Consider the following 19120-nt stretch of genomic DNA (forward strand, 5'->3'; position numbering starts at 1 on the left):
TTCGGGAATTCGCTTTTCCTAGTGGTCAGTTTAAATGTCCATCTACGGCGGCCGCAGAGTCCACGCCGTTTGACGCCCCTCTCTATGAGACTGTGTCAGTCCCCTGGTTTGAGTCATGAAATATACGCTGCTGACGCTGTTGGGATCTTTTCTTGTTTGTAAAAGAAACACAAGCTTGTTGTCAAACAGTATGGGTGTGTGTGTGTGTGTGGGGGAGAGGGGGGAGCAGTATGCAGCCTAAACAAGCCCCCCGACGCTCCTTCGGGTCCCAGAGCCCCACGGGCAGCCTGCATTGCTAATGTGCCCTGTTAATTTGATAAAGGTACTCAGGAAGCCTCGGTGGAACATTCCATAGAAGTGCTCCAGACGAACAGACGGCGGTGACATGAATTAGAGATGGAACAATGGGGGGTCTAAACCAGAAATGACACCGAAAGTGGCTTCTGATTTATGGCCGTTCCGACGGCGGTTCTGGGCTTCCATGTATATTAGCGCCACGACTGCCTGAAATAATCTCAGCCGCTAGTAATTAGTCGGGCTGCATTACATTCCATCGTTTTGTGCCTGCCATTGCCGTCTGAGACATGGAACCAAATGAGTGACATCTGTGCCTAGCACACGTGTTGACTTACCTCGGTATGGTTCTGCCTACCTTGGTCCACGTGAGCTAGTGTGGGTAACCTGGAGGAAGTGGCTGTGTTGGGGGCGTGGGGGTTCCAGTAATGGTGGTGGGTGTGAGTGTGGAAGTAAAGTATGTCTAGGGGACTGGAAAAGACCTGTCTCTGTGGGTGTCTCTGGGTAGTTGCGCTCTCATAGAGAGTCGGGGGATATGGCTGTTTGCTGAGTGGGAACAGGATATGTTTGTGTGTGTGTGTATGTTCATCTCCAACAATGGTGCAGAATTCGGAAGAGACGCAGGGGGGGGGCGCTGGTTTCCCCACACCGACTCAGGCTGAGGGGATGCGCCCTTACCAGGCGTCAGACGCAGTCACATTTTACTTCACCACCAGTTATCATATCTGCAGTGTTTGCTGTCGAGTCCTCCCAAAGGGCATTCACAAGGTGCTTTTTATTACCTCTGCTTCCCGCCCACAGGTCGAGCCTGAGGGGACCTGGGAGTCACTTTTTCTCTGAACAAGAAACTGCTCACAATTTCACCTTTTGTTGCGGTCGGGGTTCAGAGGAAATAATGACACGAATGGTTGGCCTTTGTGCTTTGAGAAAAAAACTGTCAAATAAAAGCATTCTGCTTTCTCAGCTAATGGTTGAGGCAGGGCATTTTCAAAATCGTTCTGTGGCGATTTATTTGTAGCCCTTTACTTGGAACTTTATTTGTGTGAAAATAGTACTGTTTAATGTTTGGTATTCATCGAGTTAGTAAGAAAGGCTGACTTGACCTGGCCGGGATCTGAAACTCTGCTGACCTGCAGGTCACATCTTAGTGGTGGGCCATGAACCCTCCTGGTTGGTTTGAAATAAGCATGCTGTCTTCCGTGGCAATATCATATGTGCACGTGGCAACCAGCACGAGATTAATACACCTGTTCAATTCTAGCAGCCCAGTCCTAAAGGTTCCTAGGTGAATACACTGCACACCAGGCAGTGATGGACTGGAAAGAAGCTTTGTCACACCTATATGCTAATTAGCACGCTTACTTTTTTTTTCTTTTTTAGGTGTGGGTGGAAATCTTTTTGGACAAGTTAAATAAGTGACACTTGGCTGGATGAGGGTGTGCGCGGAGGGACACAGCTTTGTGTTTGTCTTGGTAGATAAGGGGGGTAGTGTGAGCTCAAGAACTGTAACTAATAATCTTGTCCTGGGTGGGTGTGTGTGTCTGGCTCTGGGTGTGTGTGTGTGTCTGGCTCTGGGTGGGTGTGTGTGTGTGTCTGGCTCTGGGTGTGTGTGTGTCTGCCTCTGGGTGTGTGTGTGTGTGGCTCTGGGTGGGTGTGTGTGTGGCTCTGGGTGGGTGTGTGTGTGTGTCTGGCTCTGGGTGGGTGTGTGTCTGGCTCTGGGTGGGTTGGTGTGTGTCTGGCTCTGGGTGGGTGGGTGTGTGTCTGGCTCTGGGTGTGTGTGTGTGCGTGTGGCTCTGGGTGTGTGTGTGCGTGTGGCACTCTGTTGTGTGTGTGCGTGTGGCGCTCTGTTGTGTGTGTGTGGTGCTCTGTTGTGTGTGTGTGTGTGGTGCTCTGTTGTGTGTGTGTGTGTGTGTGTGGCGCTCTGTTGTGTGTGTGGCGCTCTGTTGTGTGTGTGTGGCGCTCTGGTGTGTGTGTGTGGGGCTCTGTGTGTGGGTGGCTTTGTGTGTGGCTCTTGTTGGGTGTAAATGCAATAGGTCATGCATTTGCGAGCGATTAACATATTGGCATTGTAAATGACAATGCCATTTATTTAACGATTAATCTATTGGCAATGTAAATGACAATGCAATTTATTTAAGATTTAAAAAAAATAATGAGCTTTGCCAATAGCTCTACCTTTAATAATGCCGAGACCATTGCATTGTAAATGCTTGTTATGCTATGCTACCAAGTGGTGGTGACGTTTCTATTGAAGTTCATTGCCGATTCCTGAAATGAGAGACTTTCTCAGTCACAATGTTGCGTTGGCCTCAACGGTGGTCCCCATGAAAGCAAATTATTCAAACCTGAACGGAATTCTGGAAAGCAAATGAAGTCAAAGTAACCTGCAAATAACACAAAGCATAAATATCAATCCCCTACCTGCTATGACAGTTCGAGGTTCAGCCTCTTTAGAAGTGATTAGAAAAAGACAAAGAAAGCCCTTCCTGCAAATACTCAGCCTTGATCAAGTAGTAATAAGCTTTCACAATCATACTCTGACCGTACCAGCTCATTAATATCTGAGAGATGTTCACAGCTTTAATGGCGTGGGTACACCAGCTATTAAAACGTGTGCCTTTATTGGGAGAACAATTTGCAGTAGTTACACACCATGACAAAGATAGCACCTTCAGTTCATCCCTTATTTTTAACATTTATAAGTTCCACATACACAACAAAGGTGGTTTTAAGATGTTGTCGTGTTACAGATAGAGAGACAAATACAGATTGGAGAATAAGAAATGACCACACTGGAACCAGAGTGGAGACGAGGTAAAACATGGGGAAATTACTACTTGAACAGGGTTGTGCAGGGATAAATGTCTGCATCTAGAGAGGCATGCTGTTCTATAGGTAAATTTCTTGAACTAAGGCCAACCCATTCAAAATTTATGGAAGAATTTCTTATGGAGGAGGAGGTCAAAAAAGGAATTTGGCAACAATGAATGGAGGCGTGTATCTTGGTAAAAATCATGCATGTTCTATCAGTCGACATTCCTGATGGTAATGATAATTACTGCAGATGCTAATGATCTACGTAAGGAAGATATATCCATTCTTTTGTGGATGTCTGGTCTGCAAGATACTGAGAAGGCAATCATTTCTCTAAAGATTTTGTTTCAAAAACAGTGCTAAAAAAATCCAATTTAATTTCATCTTTTAATTTCTACGAGCCATTGTCAACACACGAAGCGGCTCCATGTATCTTTTCAAACACGGATACACTCTATATTGACCTCCTTTGGAAGTTTGAGGCCTGAGCTCCTCACATAATAAGAAGGTTTTAAGTATTGGTAGAGGTGTCCTACTTCTGAATTCCTTAGCATATTAAACTGTTGCTGGAATGTACTGTAACCACTTGCCACAGGCGGCAATGGAGCGCGAACATCTGGTTTTTGTTTCTCAAGGAAAGGGTAGTTTCATCTGTTGATTAAATTTGTTTAGAAGCCCTCAAAACTAACCCGTTTTTTAGTCCAGATATGAATCCCTTACAATACGGAACAAGGAGGGACTCACATTAGCGATCAATTTATGCACAGAACCTGTGTAGATGAGCTCAGTGCATCAAAAACTCAAAGGATCATGCAATCCTAGCAGCTGTCAATCTGCAAGTACCTTGTGTTCCTTCAGCATACTCCTGGATATATTCCACTTCTTAAGAGCGTCAAACACTTGAAATTTGTACTGTCGAGTGTTTCAGACATATATCTGTAAAGTAGATATTAATACCCTTTCAAACAGTGATTAGTGCTTTGAAACTCAACCCCGAAGCATTTGGGTGATGCACGAGCACTTCTAAGAAAGAACATCAATCTTGCATAATTTTATTGAATCCGTAACCATAAAACGATACCTATCTCTCAAATGTGTCCAAGTCTCTATACCTGTGTAACTTTAAAGCCCTGGTTTACTGGGTAGCACTATGGGCCAAGCTGTGTACTCACGTCTAGCCAAATCAATACAATATGACCTACTTCCTGTTTAATAACGCAATGATTCCCAACAATGCCATATCCTCTTAAAAGTATTTGTCTAATCCATTCCTGGTTGTTTATCCCACGTTTGAGAGTTTCAGTAATGTCACTTCCTGTCAGTAGTGCTTTTCTAATATCATAATCAAGTTTCATAATCCAAAATCGCTTCCATACATAGTGGACATTAGGTTTCCTCCCCTTTAAAGTTCGTCATCATACCTACTAATATTTAAAACTTCAATTGACGGCTAGTTTTGGGCCTCTTCACAATGCATCGCTGCCAAGGGCTCAGACTGTCCCTACAAATGTTATTTAGTTCCTTGAGAGAACCTTAATCTTCCTATTTGTGTTTCCCTCATATATTTAAGGCCAAAAATTGGCACAGACTATAGAGAAAATGTGGCTTACTAATAACAGTGGCAACACTATCACTGCAGATCAGACCAAGGGGAGCTGGGTACCAAACATCTGGTTTAAAGTGGCAGCAAGAAGACCACTAGAAAGGAACAACTTTAACCTCCTCAGTTAACCATTAATCTACCCGAAAGTAACTAAGATTTCCTGCCATCAAGCCCCTCAGTCTCTGATTATAATCATCTTCCTCAGAGGTCCTTTAGATTCCACATCAGAAAGGGTAGGAGGGCGGTCAGCGACTGCTTACCCTTGAATGGAATTATTTTTGCATGACCCAGTCAAGAATCTGCTTTTCTTAAGTTCAAATTCAGTCATAAAACCCATCCTTACCAACTTTACTGGCAGCCTACCAGGCACTGTAGATTGTTATATTAATGTCCTCAACTGAACTATGCACTGGCAGTGAATGACTCCTGCCTCAGTATCCATTAGTCACAGCTTGTGGCCATGCCCAGCTCATACAAGGCTAAAGGCATGGACATGTGGCACGCTCTGTGCCCAGGTCTCATGCTGACTGTGGCCACTGAGCACAGCATGATGGCATGCCTTTATATGGCTGCCATACTCAACAAATTGTAGGCACAAGGTATTGCCATATGAAACGTCCTGTACTCAGTCTCCATTACCCCCAGAAGTGCTGGTGAAAAGGCAAGGTCTTGATCCATTCTCTGCACAGCACTGTCCGCTAAGCGCCGGTCACAGGCCTGTGTTGATTATGTATTGCTCTATTTTAAGTCCGCTCTCCCCAACGCTCCTACACATCAATTTATTTGAGCCTCTTTTCACACCCTAGGTGTAAAGGATTTCCAAACGTTTGCATTGCGGTTTACTGCAGTGCCTCAAGTGAGACTTTGTGAAGCGGGGGTTTGGGATATGAGTGGAAGTGTGGTTGCTATCTCCATAAGCTGCGCTCTGCCCCCACACTACCCCACCCCCACCACGAAGGGTTAGGGTATCCTTAGGTCCATAATAGAGACAACAAGCACTATTTTGCAAGTGAGATTTCTAAAAAAAAAAAAAAAAAAAAAAAAAAAAAAAGGCTTGGGAAAATGTCGTTTAATTTGGCATATTCTTGCATAAGTTCCAGATCTTCTCTTTACTTTTGCTAGGAGTAATTTTCAACACTACGCAGTCACACCATGGAGCATAATTAAGCAGGATCTGTGGCAAACGTCTAATGCAGACGCAGGAACAATGCCAAGGTCCAGAACAAGAGTGGCTGTAGTTTGTGTAACTTGTATTTTCGGTCTTTTTCAATAGTGAAACGTGTTTTCCCTTCCAAAACAGACACAAGCCAGTTTCGCACTTTGCGGAATTTTTCCTAATTGTGCAAAAATAAACTACACACGTTTTGCACACCCTTAATCATGAGCCAATCCGTCAATCGCAAAGTGATGCTGAAGGTACGGGCAGGCATCGGATTTAAAGACCCTCTCCAAAGTTCGAAGTATATATACGTCGATAAGATTACTTCCCATTGTGCCAAAACACTCCGTGTTAATTTCAGGGTTGGCACCCTGACTGTACAGTTACACTTGCAAATGGAATAAGGCGTGCCCTGACAAAACGTTTATTATTTTATGTTTGATCGGTGTGGAAACCATTGAACATGTCTTGTTTGGCTGCCCACTGTACCAACGTGTTAGAGCAAAATGGCTGAGACCCTACTGTTGGGATATGGGTTTCCGGCATTATTCCCCTGCTCTACGAATTCTTAGTTTGGTTTCGAGCAGGGTAAGGGTCTTTTGCTTGAGTAGATTCTACTTGCAGTGGGGGTGACTAGGAACCGCTTGAGCCTCCCGCTATAGTATATGTTTGGTTTCTATATGCTGTGGCATCAAACCAACCTGCAGCTGGCTCGCTGGGAGATATGGATATAACCCAGAGGATTGTTCTCCTAGCACGTCTATATTGTCCCTTGTTTCTATCTTATGATGGTTCGCATGTCCATCCTTTGAGGCTCTGTTATATAATGTCATCATGGATTTATATGATGTGTACATTAGTGCTTGAAATGGAAAAATAGAAGTGCAGGTACTCTCTACCAGATTACCTGCTTGCCGGTACTCTCCCTCTCAAAATAAAAAAGTTCTGGTACCCCGTACCGGACAATTTAAAGCACTGTGTATAGTGGATATTATCTTTGGTTTCAGAAGATTTTGTAACCTTCTGTTAATGCATGTTGTCTTTGTAGCACTTGCACTTTATCTAACCCGGTTGACCTGTGGAATCATGGTGGGCATGTACGTATTGTATTGGGGCGCAAGAGTTAGTATGCCGGGTTAGGCGGTTGTAGAGGAGATTTATGCTGCTGTATTTTAAACGTTTTAAATTCTTTTGTGTTTTTTATTCTGTAATTGAATAAGCCTAGTGATGATTTTTGTATGATGTATTTTCCTGTTTTATACTACTTAATGGTCTTTGTGACCGCAATAAAGTAATATGACTGACTGACTGATGCTGAAGGTAAAAATGTCATCTTTTCTCAGCATATCAGATTATAAATCCAAATTTCAATATGCAGTTATGGTACAAATATTTGTATATTGCAAATAAAAAATAACACTGTACAGATTTACAGCAAGTCACCAAATTGTTTTAGTTATTATTACAAAACATTTTAATAAGAAATGGATCTTTTCCGACCCCCTTATAACTTTTGACCAACCAGCACAAATTATTTCAGGATTAAACTTGCGTGTGTAACGTACCATTTATTTTATTTTGCAAAATTTCTTGCAGATTTTATCAAAAGGGGCCAACGAGACAAAAAGGGTCACCTCCCCCATCAGCTGCCGGGTCCTTATTGTCGATTCTACTACAAAGGTTAAAATTGGTCTTACAGTCAGAAACTTTGGTCAAGAGCGCTACTCAAATACTATGACCAATCGTTGCAGCTCTTTTTAGAGTGTTTCGCAAAATATAGAATATCATCATGAACACGAACTTGGGTTGGGGAGGGGATAAAGCACGAATTCATATTCACTGTACTCCCTCCGCCCCCGATTTCCCCACAATCTGCCAACCCCAAACACTTCTAAAGCATGTCACATTGGTATTCTTTGTTCTTATTGTAAACACCCTGCTGCAAGTTATAGCTCTGAAGGGACAGCGGTTGTCGCCCCCTCCCTTAAAGTGGATGCTGAAGAAGCAAAACAAAAAAATATGAAACGAGACAGAACAAACAATAACTATTACCATACATTCAGGGACAACACGCCACCACAGATGAGCTACATTGTCAAACCACTATTTTATTAGCAACACGTTTCAAAGGCACTTGGTAAAAAACAAAAATAAAAAGTAGTTTTCCCCCAGTTTATTTAAAGTGAACAAGGAACACTTAACCACCAATTTATATACAACGAATATACTTAATAAAGTGTACCAGACCCTTTTTCACCAGGTAAAATAAAGTCCACAAAACCTACATCCACCTCCAACAGTTTCTGATTGCTCAGATTTATTGTTAAAGCAGCAGCGCCTCTTAGCGAAAATGTTCGTTTTTGCAGACACACTAGCACCAGATATTATATGCATCTGAAGTGGTTGTATTTACACAAGAGAAAATAAAAAAACTCTTGGAGCAGGTGTGCAAACTAATGTGCGATAGGCTACAGCAGTAACAGCAGAACAGATGATTATCTCGTAACTAGTTACAGGTCTCATACCTGTGGTAAAAATTTGCGCGCCGGGGATGGTGGGGTGGGGAGGGGAGGGTACCAATCTCGGTAATCACAGTGGGGCACCGCCATCAATTACTTTACAACCAAGATGGTTTCCTTCTATGTGTATTGAAATGTACAATCGGAGCTCTAGTCTTTTTTTGCTATCACTGTAAATGCTTCCGTTTGTTCCTGTGCCATTCTAGGGTGCACAGACACTCCTGCAAACAGGTGTTCCTAAAACCGGCAACGACACAATCATACAGAGTAAATCAGTGCTACAGTCATTCTGAAAGAAAGACCAGGATTTAATAAGCTGTGTCCGAGGAACAACAGCTGATCAACAATAAAGACAAAAACTCGAGTGTGCCCTACCCCCTTACAAAAAGCTTTTTAGTGGTACAAACATACATTCCCATTAGCATCTCCGACACACTATGGAAGCACCCTTCTTATTTCTACCTCCACTAACACTCAACGGTCTGAAACGTGCCCAGACCTGCTCTCCCCTGCCCAAGGCATGCCCTGAAGCCACAGCCGCGTCACTGCATTCCATGTCTGTCACTAGTGCTCATCTCATACTTCCGACTGAGCTCTGGCCCCGCCCCCAACCCTGCAGAGAAGCACACTTGTCTGTTTGGACTCTAGTGACCAGCTTCTGTCCACAAGACACTGGATGGGTAAATCACCCAGCCTCAAAGACCAATCTGTACTCTCGGCCATGACCCCAGGGGGACAACACGTCCCGCCCTACCTAAGCTTTCGAGCCCGTCTGATGCACACAGACAATCTCGCCTCCACGCCTATACTGTGGTTCATCAGTGCTCCTCACAAACAATGCGCAGAACTCTAAAAAGTACTCCGAGTCTAAACCAAAACCTTAAAATAAAGTTATAAAAAGTGTCCCGCGCTGACAGCAGTAAAGGACTGCACGGTGCTGATGACCCCAAAGAGGTCACTTAACGTTTTACCTCCAGGAAGAAATCTATCTTTAAAAGATCTGTCTGCGATCGCAGTAGCTTCAGGGCAGTTCTTCCGAATCATGCTTGTCGTGATGCGGTGACAGGCCGAGGACCTGCGACAAGCCCAGCTCCATTCTCGGTTTCTTATGGTACAGTCCAGATATGCTTTACATAGTCAGTGTAATAAGAAAACTGGCAGAGGGCAGATGGAATTTGAACGCACACTACCCATTTAACAAAAAAGAACATTTTGAGAGGCTCTAAAAAGTAAGTAACAAAAGCTACCCGTCCCACCCCACCCACCCCTGTTCTCATTCATCTGGGGACCCATGGCCTGGACACGCTCCCGGCTGCATATTGTTCTTGCCCGTGTCGGCTTCCTTGTTCACACACACAGCCACCAGCGACTCATTGAGGCAGTGGAGCCGGCCCGAGGGACCCGGGAGGCTGGTCTTGAAGTGCGCCTTTGTCTAGATTTTTGTAGTAAAATATCTTTCCGCTTTTTGGAAACTTGAGGCGGTTGGAGTGTTGCGAGAGGAGGCGGAGTGTCGACGGTCTTACGCAGGTAGACTGAGTTTCTTGCCTTTGAGAACTGCAGAGGAAGAAAATGGGCAAGACAATGTTAGGTCAGTCACCTAAAACAAGATATGCAGACATCGGGTCATTCAGAGGTCAGCTGTGAATCTGTGATTCAAATTCATGCTCATGTGGCGGCATTTATCAAACAAGCTGGGAGTATAATAACCTCAGCCAGCTTTCTAATGTACGACTGGATTATTCACCAACTCATTAACATTACAAGTATCTGACATAATGGTTGCCAATAACAATAGACATTGGCAAAGAATCAACGTGTATTGTCTTACCAACACTCGACACTGGTCTGTCGCTGCCTTTTCGGAGTTCTTAATGAATTAAGAGACCTCTCTCAACACATTTCAGACTTATAAACAACCAAAGGACCCAGAAAGCAAACCAGTATACCCTCATCCAAAGCCTCCAGCAATGTAACCCAACTGCAACCACCTGGAGCTCTCCAGAGACCAATCCACACGACTAGCATCCAAAGTCTATCAAACAGCAAACCATCAGCCGAATCCCCCATTAGAACCATCCACACACACACACACCGTCACTTGCAAACACCAATGAGGAACCATCCACATTACCAACAGACAAAGCTCTCCAGAGTAGCATCCACACTATCATCACACAGAGCCTCCCAGGAAAGTGTTGAAATGTGACCCCTTCTGAGATGCTCACTGCCAATTTCCCATGTTTTTTAGGATTCACCTGCTAGTATTCTAGAAATCAAACACTGGGAAACTTATCTAGTGCCCAGTGTGTGTGATTTAAGCCCATAAACATCGACATTGGCTTAAAACTGGATTGGCACATTTACTTTTCATACAAGGCCATGGGATATGGAGCAGATCTATACACCCATGCCATGGAAAGTTAAATGACACTTGTGGACTGCAGAACCTATTGTGCCATCCACCACAATGGACTTGAAAACACAGCTTCAGGCCACCCTGTGCAGCCTAACAGCAGCATGAACCCTGCTGCACAGACCTACCAGAATCAACCACTGACAGGCAGAAAATCCAACTTTAATAATTATATGTCACCCCTAAGTGCACCTCGCAACAAACAAGGTAGGGTGCATAATATTTAAGAGTGGAACACATGTGACACTAGCAATGGCATGTTCCCCCAGTGACAAGGTCCGAAACGACATTGTCACTGTCCTGGCTGTAGGTGGCAGATAGGAAAAGTCAAAGTATAGATAACATACTTTAATCTATAACTTCTGCCCTGTACTGGCTACCAGCTCCGCTGCCTCAAGAACATCTATTCAAAGATTTATCTTTATATTTAATGAAAATCCAATGTAATGGTGAAGTCAAAGTTTTATTCAATATATTGGAAATGTAACTTTTAGAAATGTATCTTTACCCTGCCTGAAGATGCAGGAGCCTAATTAGCATTCGCTCTCTAGTCACTTCTCAGCTGACATTTGGCCTGAATTAGGTGTAGAAACTGCTCCCAGAGCAGGGACAATTGCCTGGGAGCTGAGAGATGTTTTCTTCCCCTAGCAGGAAGATCAGGGGCCTTATTATAAACAGTGCCCCAGAGGTGCAACAGGCATGCAAGCCTGTTTTCTGCACCTTCAGGACACTACAGTATTACAAAAGAAGGTGCAGATGCTTGTGGACCCTCTTCTGTAATACAGATAGCACTGGTGCGGTCTTCACGGAGTGTTCGCTCATTAGCAAGGGGGCATGGTCCCATGCTAATTAAGGAAACATTCTGCCTCTGTGCCCTATTATGGACATCAGTGCAGAGGCCGTCAGGAGGTGCACTGACTGTGCCCCAAATAGGCGGCACAGTCAGTGTACCCCAAGGACGACATCTCCAAGGTCGAAAATTGGTCCCATGGACCACCCAGACGGACAAGTTACTTATCTTGGGTAACACCTTATCTGGTAGAGGCAAGATTTAGCTGGAAATTCCTTGCATTTGAACTTCCAGGCGTCGGGCTGGATGAAGAAGGTGTTTGATAGCAGTACCCCAGCGCCAATAAGTGGCATCGGTTGACTCAGCATGACGCCGTAGTCGTCGTGATGCCCACATTGTCTATATAGGCACCACCTTGGCTTGCTGATGTCAGTACTTTTCACAACTTTCCACACCAAAAGCGCACACCCATGATGTGACTGGCCATGGGGTGTTAAAAAACAAACTAGGGCCTTGAAAGGGAAACAGCCTTGACTCAAACTAATTTGCAGTGCGGGGAGGATGAGTGGGGCAGTAAGGAATTTGCGGCTAGATCTTGTCTCTACCAGATAAAGCATTACCAAAGGTAAGTAACTAGTCCATCTGATAGAGACATCTAGGTGCAGATTCCTTACCTTTGAACAGATACCCCAGCAAAACTTTCCCCAGAGGAGGGACCGCAGAGAACCTTCAATCCAAGAAATCCTGTCAAATAGAATAACTAAAAAGGCCCAATATGCAGATCTGGTTATCCAGGCAATAATGCTTGGCGAACGTGTGCAGAGATGCCCATGTGGCCGCCTGGCAAATGCCATGGAGCGGAACACCACAATGAAGAAACATGGTGGCTGCCTTTGCCCTGGCAGAAGGGGCCCAAGGCCTTCAGGAGACTGTTTCGTCGCCAAGGCATAACATATCTTAATGCAGTGGATGACCCAACATGATATGGTCCTCTTCTGAGCAGCACATTCCTTCTCAGCTTTAACGTACCCCACAAAAAGCTGATCGTGTACCCGGATTGTTTTAGTGCAGTCAAGGTAGAAGACAACGCTCTGTTTGGGTCCAGACAGTGAAGACGCTCTTTCTCTTTAGAAGGATGCAGGGGAGCATAGAAGGTGAGCAAGGTGACAGATTGTCCCATGTGAAAAGGTGTTATTACCTTGTGCAGAAAGGAAGCCTTAGTGCAGAGCACTCCACTGTCCAGATAGAAGGCCATGTAAGAAGGCTGAGAAGACAGAGCCTGCAGTTCGCTCACCTTCCTGGCAGAAGTTATTGCCACTAAAAAGGCTGTTTTGATAGTGAGCAGCCCGAGGGGACAGTTATGCAAATGGTCAGACGATGCGCACATCAAGAAAATGAGAACCAAATTAAGGTCCCACTGTAGCATAATAAAAGGTGAAGGAAGGTAGGTCAAAAGCTGTGAACTGTCGCCGCTCAATCTCCATGCAAGGAGGCGGAGAGTAGACACATTCAGCTGAAGAATCCTCCCCTGCTGCTGTGACAGAAGATCCCCCAAAGGGGCAGCCTGATCGGAGGATCGATGCTCATTTGCAAAAGCTCAGGATACCAAACTCTCCATGCCCAGTCCTGAGCCACAGGGATGACTTAGGCCTGGTCTGTTCTGATGTTCTTGAGCACTCTAGGCAGGACTGGTATGGCGGAAAGGCGTACAGAAGGGCTGTGCTCCACTCGCAAAGAACAGCATTGCCAAACGTGCAAAGCTACTGACTTTGTGCGTTCTCTCCGGAGGTGAACTGTTCTAACCTAGACTCTCCCCACCTCCGGATGGAGACGCCACTGGTGATCCGCAAGGCATCGATGGCTGAGTTTGTCCACTCTGAGTTTCAGAGAACCGGCCAGATGTTCAACTACCAGGGAAATGCCCTGTTGTTCCATCCAAGTCCAGAGATGCAGGGCCTTTTAACAGAGGGTCCACACCCCCACTCTACCCTGTTTGCTGCAGGCCCATATGGCGATAGTGTTGTCTGTGAACACTTGAACTAGCTTTTCCTTGTGGGAAGGTAAGAAGGCTTTCATTGCAATTGGATCGCACAAACCTCCAGTAGGTTGATATGGAGCTTGGCTTTCGCCGGTGACCTCAGTCCTCTGATCTACACCTCTTCCAGATGGCCACCCCATCCCAGAAGTGATGAGTCGTTCAAACTTTGAGATCTGGTTGGGGAAGGGAGAGGGGTCTGCCTCTGACCCAATCGCGATTTCTCAGCCACCGCAGGGCGTTCGCGGTGCCCCCCAAAATCTGAACCAGGTCAGTGAGATAGATTCCCCGATGCAGTGTCCATTGGATTTTCAAGTCCCACTGCAGAGCCGCCATGTGCCATCTGGCATGGTCCACAAGCAGGATGCAGGAGGCCATGAGGCCCAACAGCGTCAGAGCCATTCTCACCAATATCCAGGATAGAGGCTGAAATATTGGTCTCATAGCCTAAATATCCTGGACTCACCACTTGGGAGGATAAGCCAAAAACTGCACCATATCCAGAACTACTCTGATGAAATGGTGCGTCTGAAAGGTAAATTCGCTAATGATTTTGGTCGTGCACTGCCTCTTTAATCCGCAATTAATTGTATGTTCCGTGCTCCATGGTATCACTCCCCGCCAGGAGTGTGTTCAATACTTTGGTCGGTTGCAGTCATATGCCATATACAACTGTCCCACTAGGCACTGGGTTTGTTGCTGAGAAAATCCAGCCTTCCATCTCTGCATTTTCGTTAAGCGGCTCCGTAATGAATCGCATTACGGAGCCGCTTAACGAAAATGCAGAGATGGTTTCCCTGATGAAGGTGGTTTAACCACCGAAATGCATTGGATGGGGACACTTTCCTTTTTTTCCAAAGCCGTGAGGTGAACGGCCATCGAGGTCAGCAGAGAATAGATTGCTTGCCACCACAGCGCTCCAGCGCTCTACCGACGCCGTGAGGGAAACGGCCAGCGCTACCAGCGCTCAGCTCCATAGCGCTCCAGCACTACAACTCCCAGGTGCCCCGGCGGCGGAAGTGACGCCGCACGAGCGCCCGGAGGCGCTTGAAAGAGCGGAGCGCCCGGAGCTCCGGCGGGACACTTTCCTTTTTTTCCAAAGCCGTGAGGTGAACGGCCATCGAGGTCAGCAGAGAATAGATTGCTTGCCACCACAGCGCTCCAGCGCTCTACCGACGCCGTGAGGGAAACGGCCAGCGCTACCAGCGCTCAGCTCCATAGCGCTCCAGCACTACAACTCCCAGGTGCCCCGGCGGCGGAAGTGACGCCGCACGAGCGCCCGGAGGCGCTTGAAAGAGCGGAGCGCCCGGAGCTCCGGCGGGACACTTTCCTTTTTTTCCAAAGCCGTGAGGTGAACGGCCATCGAGGTCAGCAGAGAATAGATTGCTTGCCACCACAGCGCTCCAGCGCTCTACCGACGCCGTGAGGGAAACGGCCAGCGCTACCAGCGCTCAGCTCCATAGCGCTCCAGCACTACAACTCCCAGGTGCCCCGGCGGCGGAAGTGACGCCGCACGAGCGCCCGGAGGCGCTTGAAAGAGCGGAACGCCCCTCGCACCCGCGAGTCGCGCGCGGGAGAAGCCCGGGACAAGGGCGGGACAGTCTTAGACAGTCCTAGACTGGCCGGGACTGGACTGGGCCACCCCTCTAACGTCTGTAACCCAAGCAAGTAAGCAAATCCTTTTCTTTACTAACTTTCCTACATAGTGTCATCAAGTAAGGCTCTATTCAAGTACCCGGTGCTCACTGGTAAAGCTTATATAATCCCTGGTCAATTGACTACATATTCTTAATATGTCTAAAAAGAATCCAAAAAAACAGACTCCTGCTAGCTCTAAGCCTACAGTCAACTCTAAGCCCATTGAAAACTACATGCTTCAAGTCATAACTAAAATAAATAAAGACAGAAGAGAATCATTGGGATTAAGTCAGTCGCCTGACTTACAGCTATTAAGCCCAATCCAAAGTCCTCAACATTCAGGTTCTCTAGTACTGGATGATACCCCAAACCTAATAGACATCACGGTTCATCCTACTCCAAATTTGGATGATCAGATTAGTCTTAATCTGGATGATGCCGCTAATGCTTTACAACTAGACCAAGGAGTAAACACTGAACATGACCATGAGATTCTGGTGCACAATGCTGATGATTTACCTTCTCCCGAAACTAGACCTACGAGGAAAAACAGGAGAAGTCATCAAAAACGGATGGGGTTACGTTCTAGTAATAGGAGGAAAAATGTTTCTCCAACAGGTCAAAATAAGGCAAAAACTTTGGATGATGGTGATATTAATGTCCTTGATAAAAGCAATCATGAAAAAAGCTATAACGAAGATGATTTGCTCCAGAAAATAGCAGACATTATTGATTCCAAAATCCAAACTATCATAAAGCCTCTGATCGCTAAGATCGATAAATTGAATGCGGAGGTAAAAAAGATGACTACTCTTCAAGTCAAAGCTGTGGAAGGGGCTGAGACGGTCAATACTTTAGTGACACAAATGGTAAAATCAATGGAATCCAAGGCAAAGAGCTCTATAGAAAAGGAGATAAGTCCTATGCTCCCAGAAAGTACAGTCGGGAATGAAACTCATCCTATCACTCGACCTCAAAACACTACCGAGGTATCAGGACCCAAAAACTTGCCATTAAACTGTCAGGAAACAGATCCCCTCCAATTTATTGAGGAAGCGTCTCCTGTGGTCCTGGTTCTGGCAAATGTTCCCTCGCTAGCAGACGCACAACCCGAAACTTCGGAATCTTTGTTCAGCAAAGCCCTCCATTGGTTAACAAACAATATGCAAATGGCACCAGGAGGTAAACATCAACTTGCGTCTGAGATTAAATCCACTAAGAGGGTGGCGTGGATTGGAAATCGACCGAAAGTATTCAAGGGAGATTGTGTTTTAGTGACTTTTTTCCATCCAGGTGTTCTGCCTAATCTCCTAAAACATATCAATCCCCCCCAAAGAAGAGCAGGATCTGTTGTTCCCCTTACGCTAAAATTCTTTTACGGAGAGCAAAAGAATGTGACTTTTCCTAGGACCCCCGGACTTATGTGGAACACTGTGAGAAACAACAGAGGCCAAGGTGTTCCCCAAAAAGACTGGGGTATGGTTCTAGGTAATAGATATGATGCCTTATCAGGGCTAAACGACTGTGATTGACTGGGTAATAGTTTTGAAAATTTTCTAATTCCTGCTGTCACTTATGAGCCTAGGGAAATGGGCATCCGTTCAAACACTGGATTAGCTGATGTTCTGAGCAATGAAAGTAGCATTCAGGTCGAATCTGGAAATGTGATTAATGCTGAACATTGTACTGAATGTCCCAAACTCACTACAAATAATGATATACTTGAGTCATATGAGATTCTCTCCCCTGAACTGGGTACTATAGAAGGTAATGCATGTGAATATATTTTTACTCAGCGACATGGTAAAGGTTTAACCAATATTATAAAACCTATCAGTGATAATGTTGATATGCAAAGTACCCTGTTGTCCTGGAATGTGGCAGGGTTAAAAAATAAGATTTTATCACAGGATCTGCTAAATTTCCTGGATTCTAAGGATATAATCCTCTTGCAGGAGACTTGGCAGATAGAACCGGATCCAATCCAGGGATATCTACATTATTTTATTCCAGCCACCCCGAGTTCAAGGGGAAGGGCAAAAGGTGGCTTGGTTACATGGATTAAGCAGAGGAATGACTACACAGTGTTACAAATAGATACCAATAGTCCTGATATACTAATGGTCAAATTACAGCGACCTCCAAGTAGGGACATTTTTATTTTCAACATTTATTCAAGGGGCCTACCGGGTGGCAAATCCACCAAGGCGGTTGAGACATTGGATATACTATTAAATCAACACTGTTTGAATGCTGATATTATTATTGGTGGTGATTTTAATTGTTGTTTTGAACCACTTGACAACCAGGATGTTGACCTCACTACCGAAGAGGACTTCATTTGGGAAATCCCACAGCTTTCCCTGATACCCATCAAAAGATGGACTGAGGCTGCATTACAGCTAAAAGTATTATGTGTCGAGTCTGGGTTGAGGGCCACTAATGGAAGAACGCCATCGGACAAGCAGGGCGCCCCTACTTTCTCTAATGGAAGTACGCAAAGCCGTATTGATTATATATTAACTAATAAAGAGAATTGGGGGAAAGTTCTTGATATGAGGGTTGAGACTAGGGTGGAAAGCGACCATGACCCACTGATTCTAACCTTTAAATTGCTCGATCTGATGGCAAATGAGGAGGAGAGGGAAACTGTCCAGATAAACCTCTCTAACGATCAAAGACACATTAGATGGGCAACTTGTGCAGCTAATGAGGAAAGCATGGTAGCCATAAGGGATTTAACAATTTTGGCCATTCAAGAAGTCCAGGATATACTTGAAAACAATAATACCCCGATAGCTGAAATTAGCAGGATCCACGATAAATTTTTTAACAATTTAAAATTGTTTTTTTTAAAGAAAGCCAAGAAAAAGCCACGTAGACCAATCAGAAAGGAGAATCAGTGGTATGACAAGTCCTGCAGGACTGCCTATAGACTATTGTCAGATGCGGTAAAATCTCGAGACAAAATTAAAATAAGGGAGGCCCGAGTTATGTACAAAAAAGTGCAACTTAGTGCAAAAAGGGATTGGGAGGAAGGCTACTGGAGTGACCTACTTGATGCCAGTAGGGAAAGATCCATGACACCCTTCTGGAATATCGTCAAATGGGGAAGGGGCTCTAGTAGAGGAGAACCCATTAACCATGTCCAACCAGAAGCCTGGGTATCCCATTTTTCCACCCACTTTTCTGCTGAGGATGAAGTCGAAGAGGAATGTCTAGCTTTTGTAGATATCCTCGAGAGCCCTTTAGTCTTTTCAAAAGATGATATCTTAAAGACTCTGAGCTGTATACCTAAAGCCAGAGCTCCGGGCCTAGATTTTATCCCTGCAGATCTGTTTATGCATGACAAGGATCTATGGGCCACCTACATTCAGCTGTTAGCCAATGCTATTGCAAAGGGCTCGCCTATCCCTGAGACCTGGAAGGGAGCCGAGATTATCCCCATCTTTAAAAAGGGGGCATGCTCGGATCCAGGCAATTACAGGCCCATTAGCCTGATTGCATGTATGCAAAAAGTTGTGGCAAGACTATTATTACAGCGAATCCACGGGTGGATAGATGACAATGATATATTATCTCCCCTGCAGGCTGGTTTCCGTAGTCATACCAGCACTATTGATCAAATTTTTAGATTTGTTTTATTATATTGGCGTACAGTTTTATTAGAAGGCGGGATGCTTTTTGCAGCTTTCGTTGATTTAAAATCAGCTTTTGATTTAGTTCCCCGCCAAAAACTGTGGAATATCCTACACGACCAGGGTATTCCAACAGAAATCCTGTCTTTATTGATTAGGATGCACGAAAATAGTTTTGCACAAGTCCGATGGAATCAGCAGGGCAGTACTACTGAGA

General features: G+C 45.1%; 1 protein-coding gene across 1 annotated transcript in view; it reads right to left on the reverse strand.

Moving 5' to 3' along the window:
* Positions 1-7418: 7418 nt before the first annotated feature.
* The window catches only part of KDELR1 (KDEL endoplasmic reticulum protein retention receptor 1), a 124930-nt gene continuing 113228 nt past the window's right edge, over positions 7419-19120 (reverse strand). Inside the window, exon 5 of the mRNA XM_078654972.1 lies at positions 7419-9943. Within this exon, the coding sequence (XP_078511098.1) occupies positions 9909-9943 (35 nt within the window). The 3' untranslated portion in view covers positions 7419-9908. The remainder of the gene's footprint in view (positions 9944-19120) is intronic.

The sequence above is a fragment of the Lissotriton helveticus genome, chromosome 7 (genome assembly GCF_964261635.1).
Source record: "Lissotriton helveticus chromosome 7, aLisHel1.1, whole genome shotgun sequence".
NCBI classification, from domain to species: domain Eukaryota; kingdom Metazoa; phylum Chordata; class Amphibia; order Caudata; family Salamandridae; genus Lissotriton; species Lissotriton helveticus.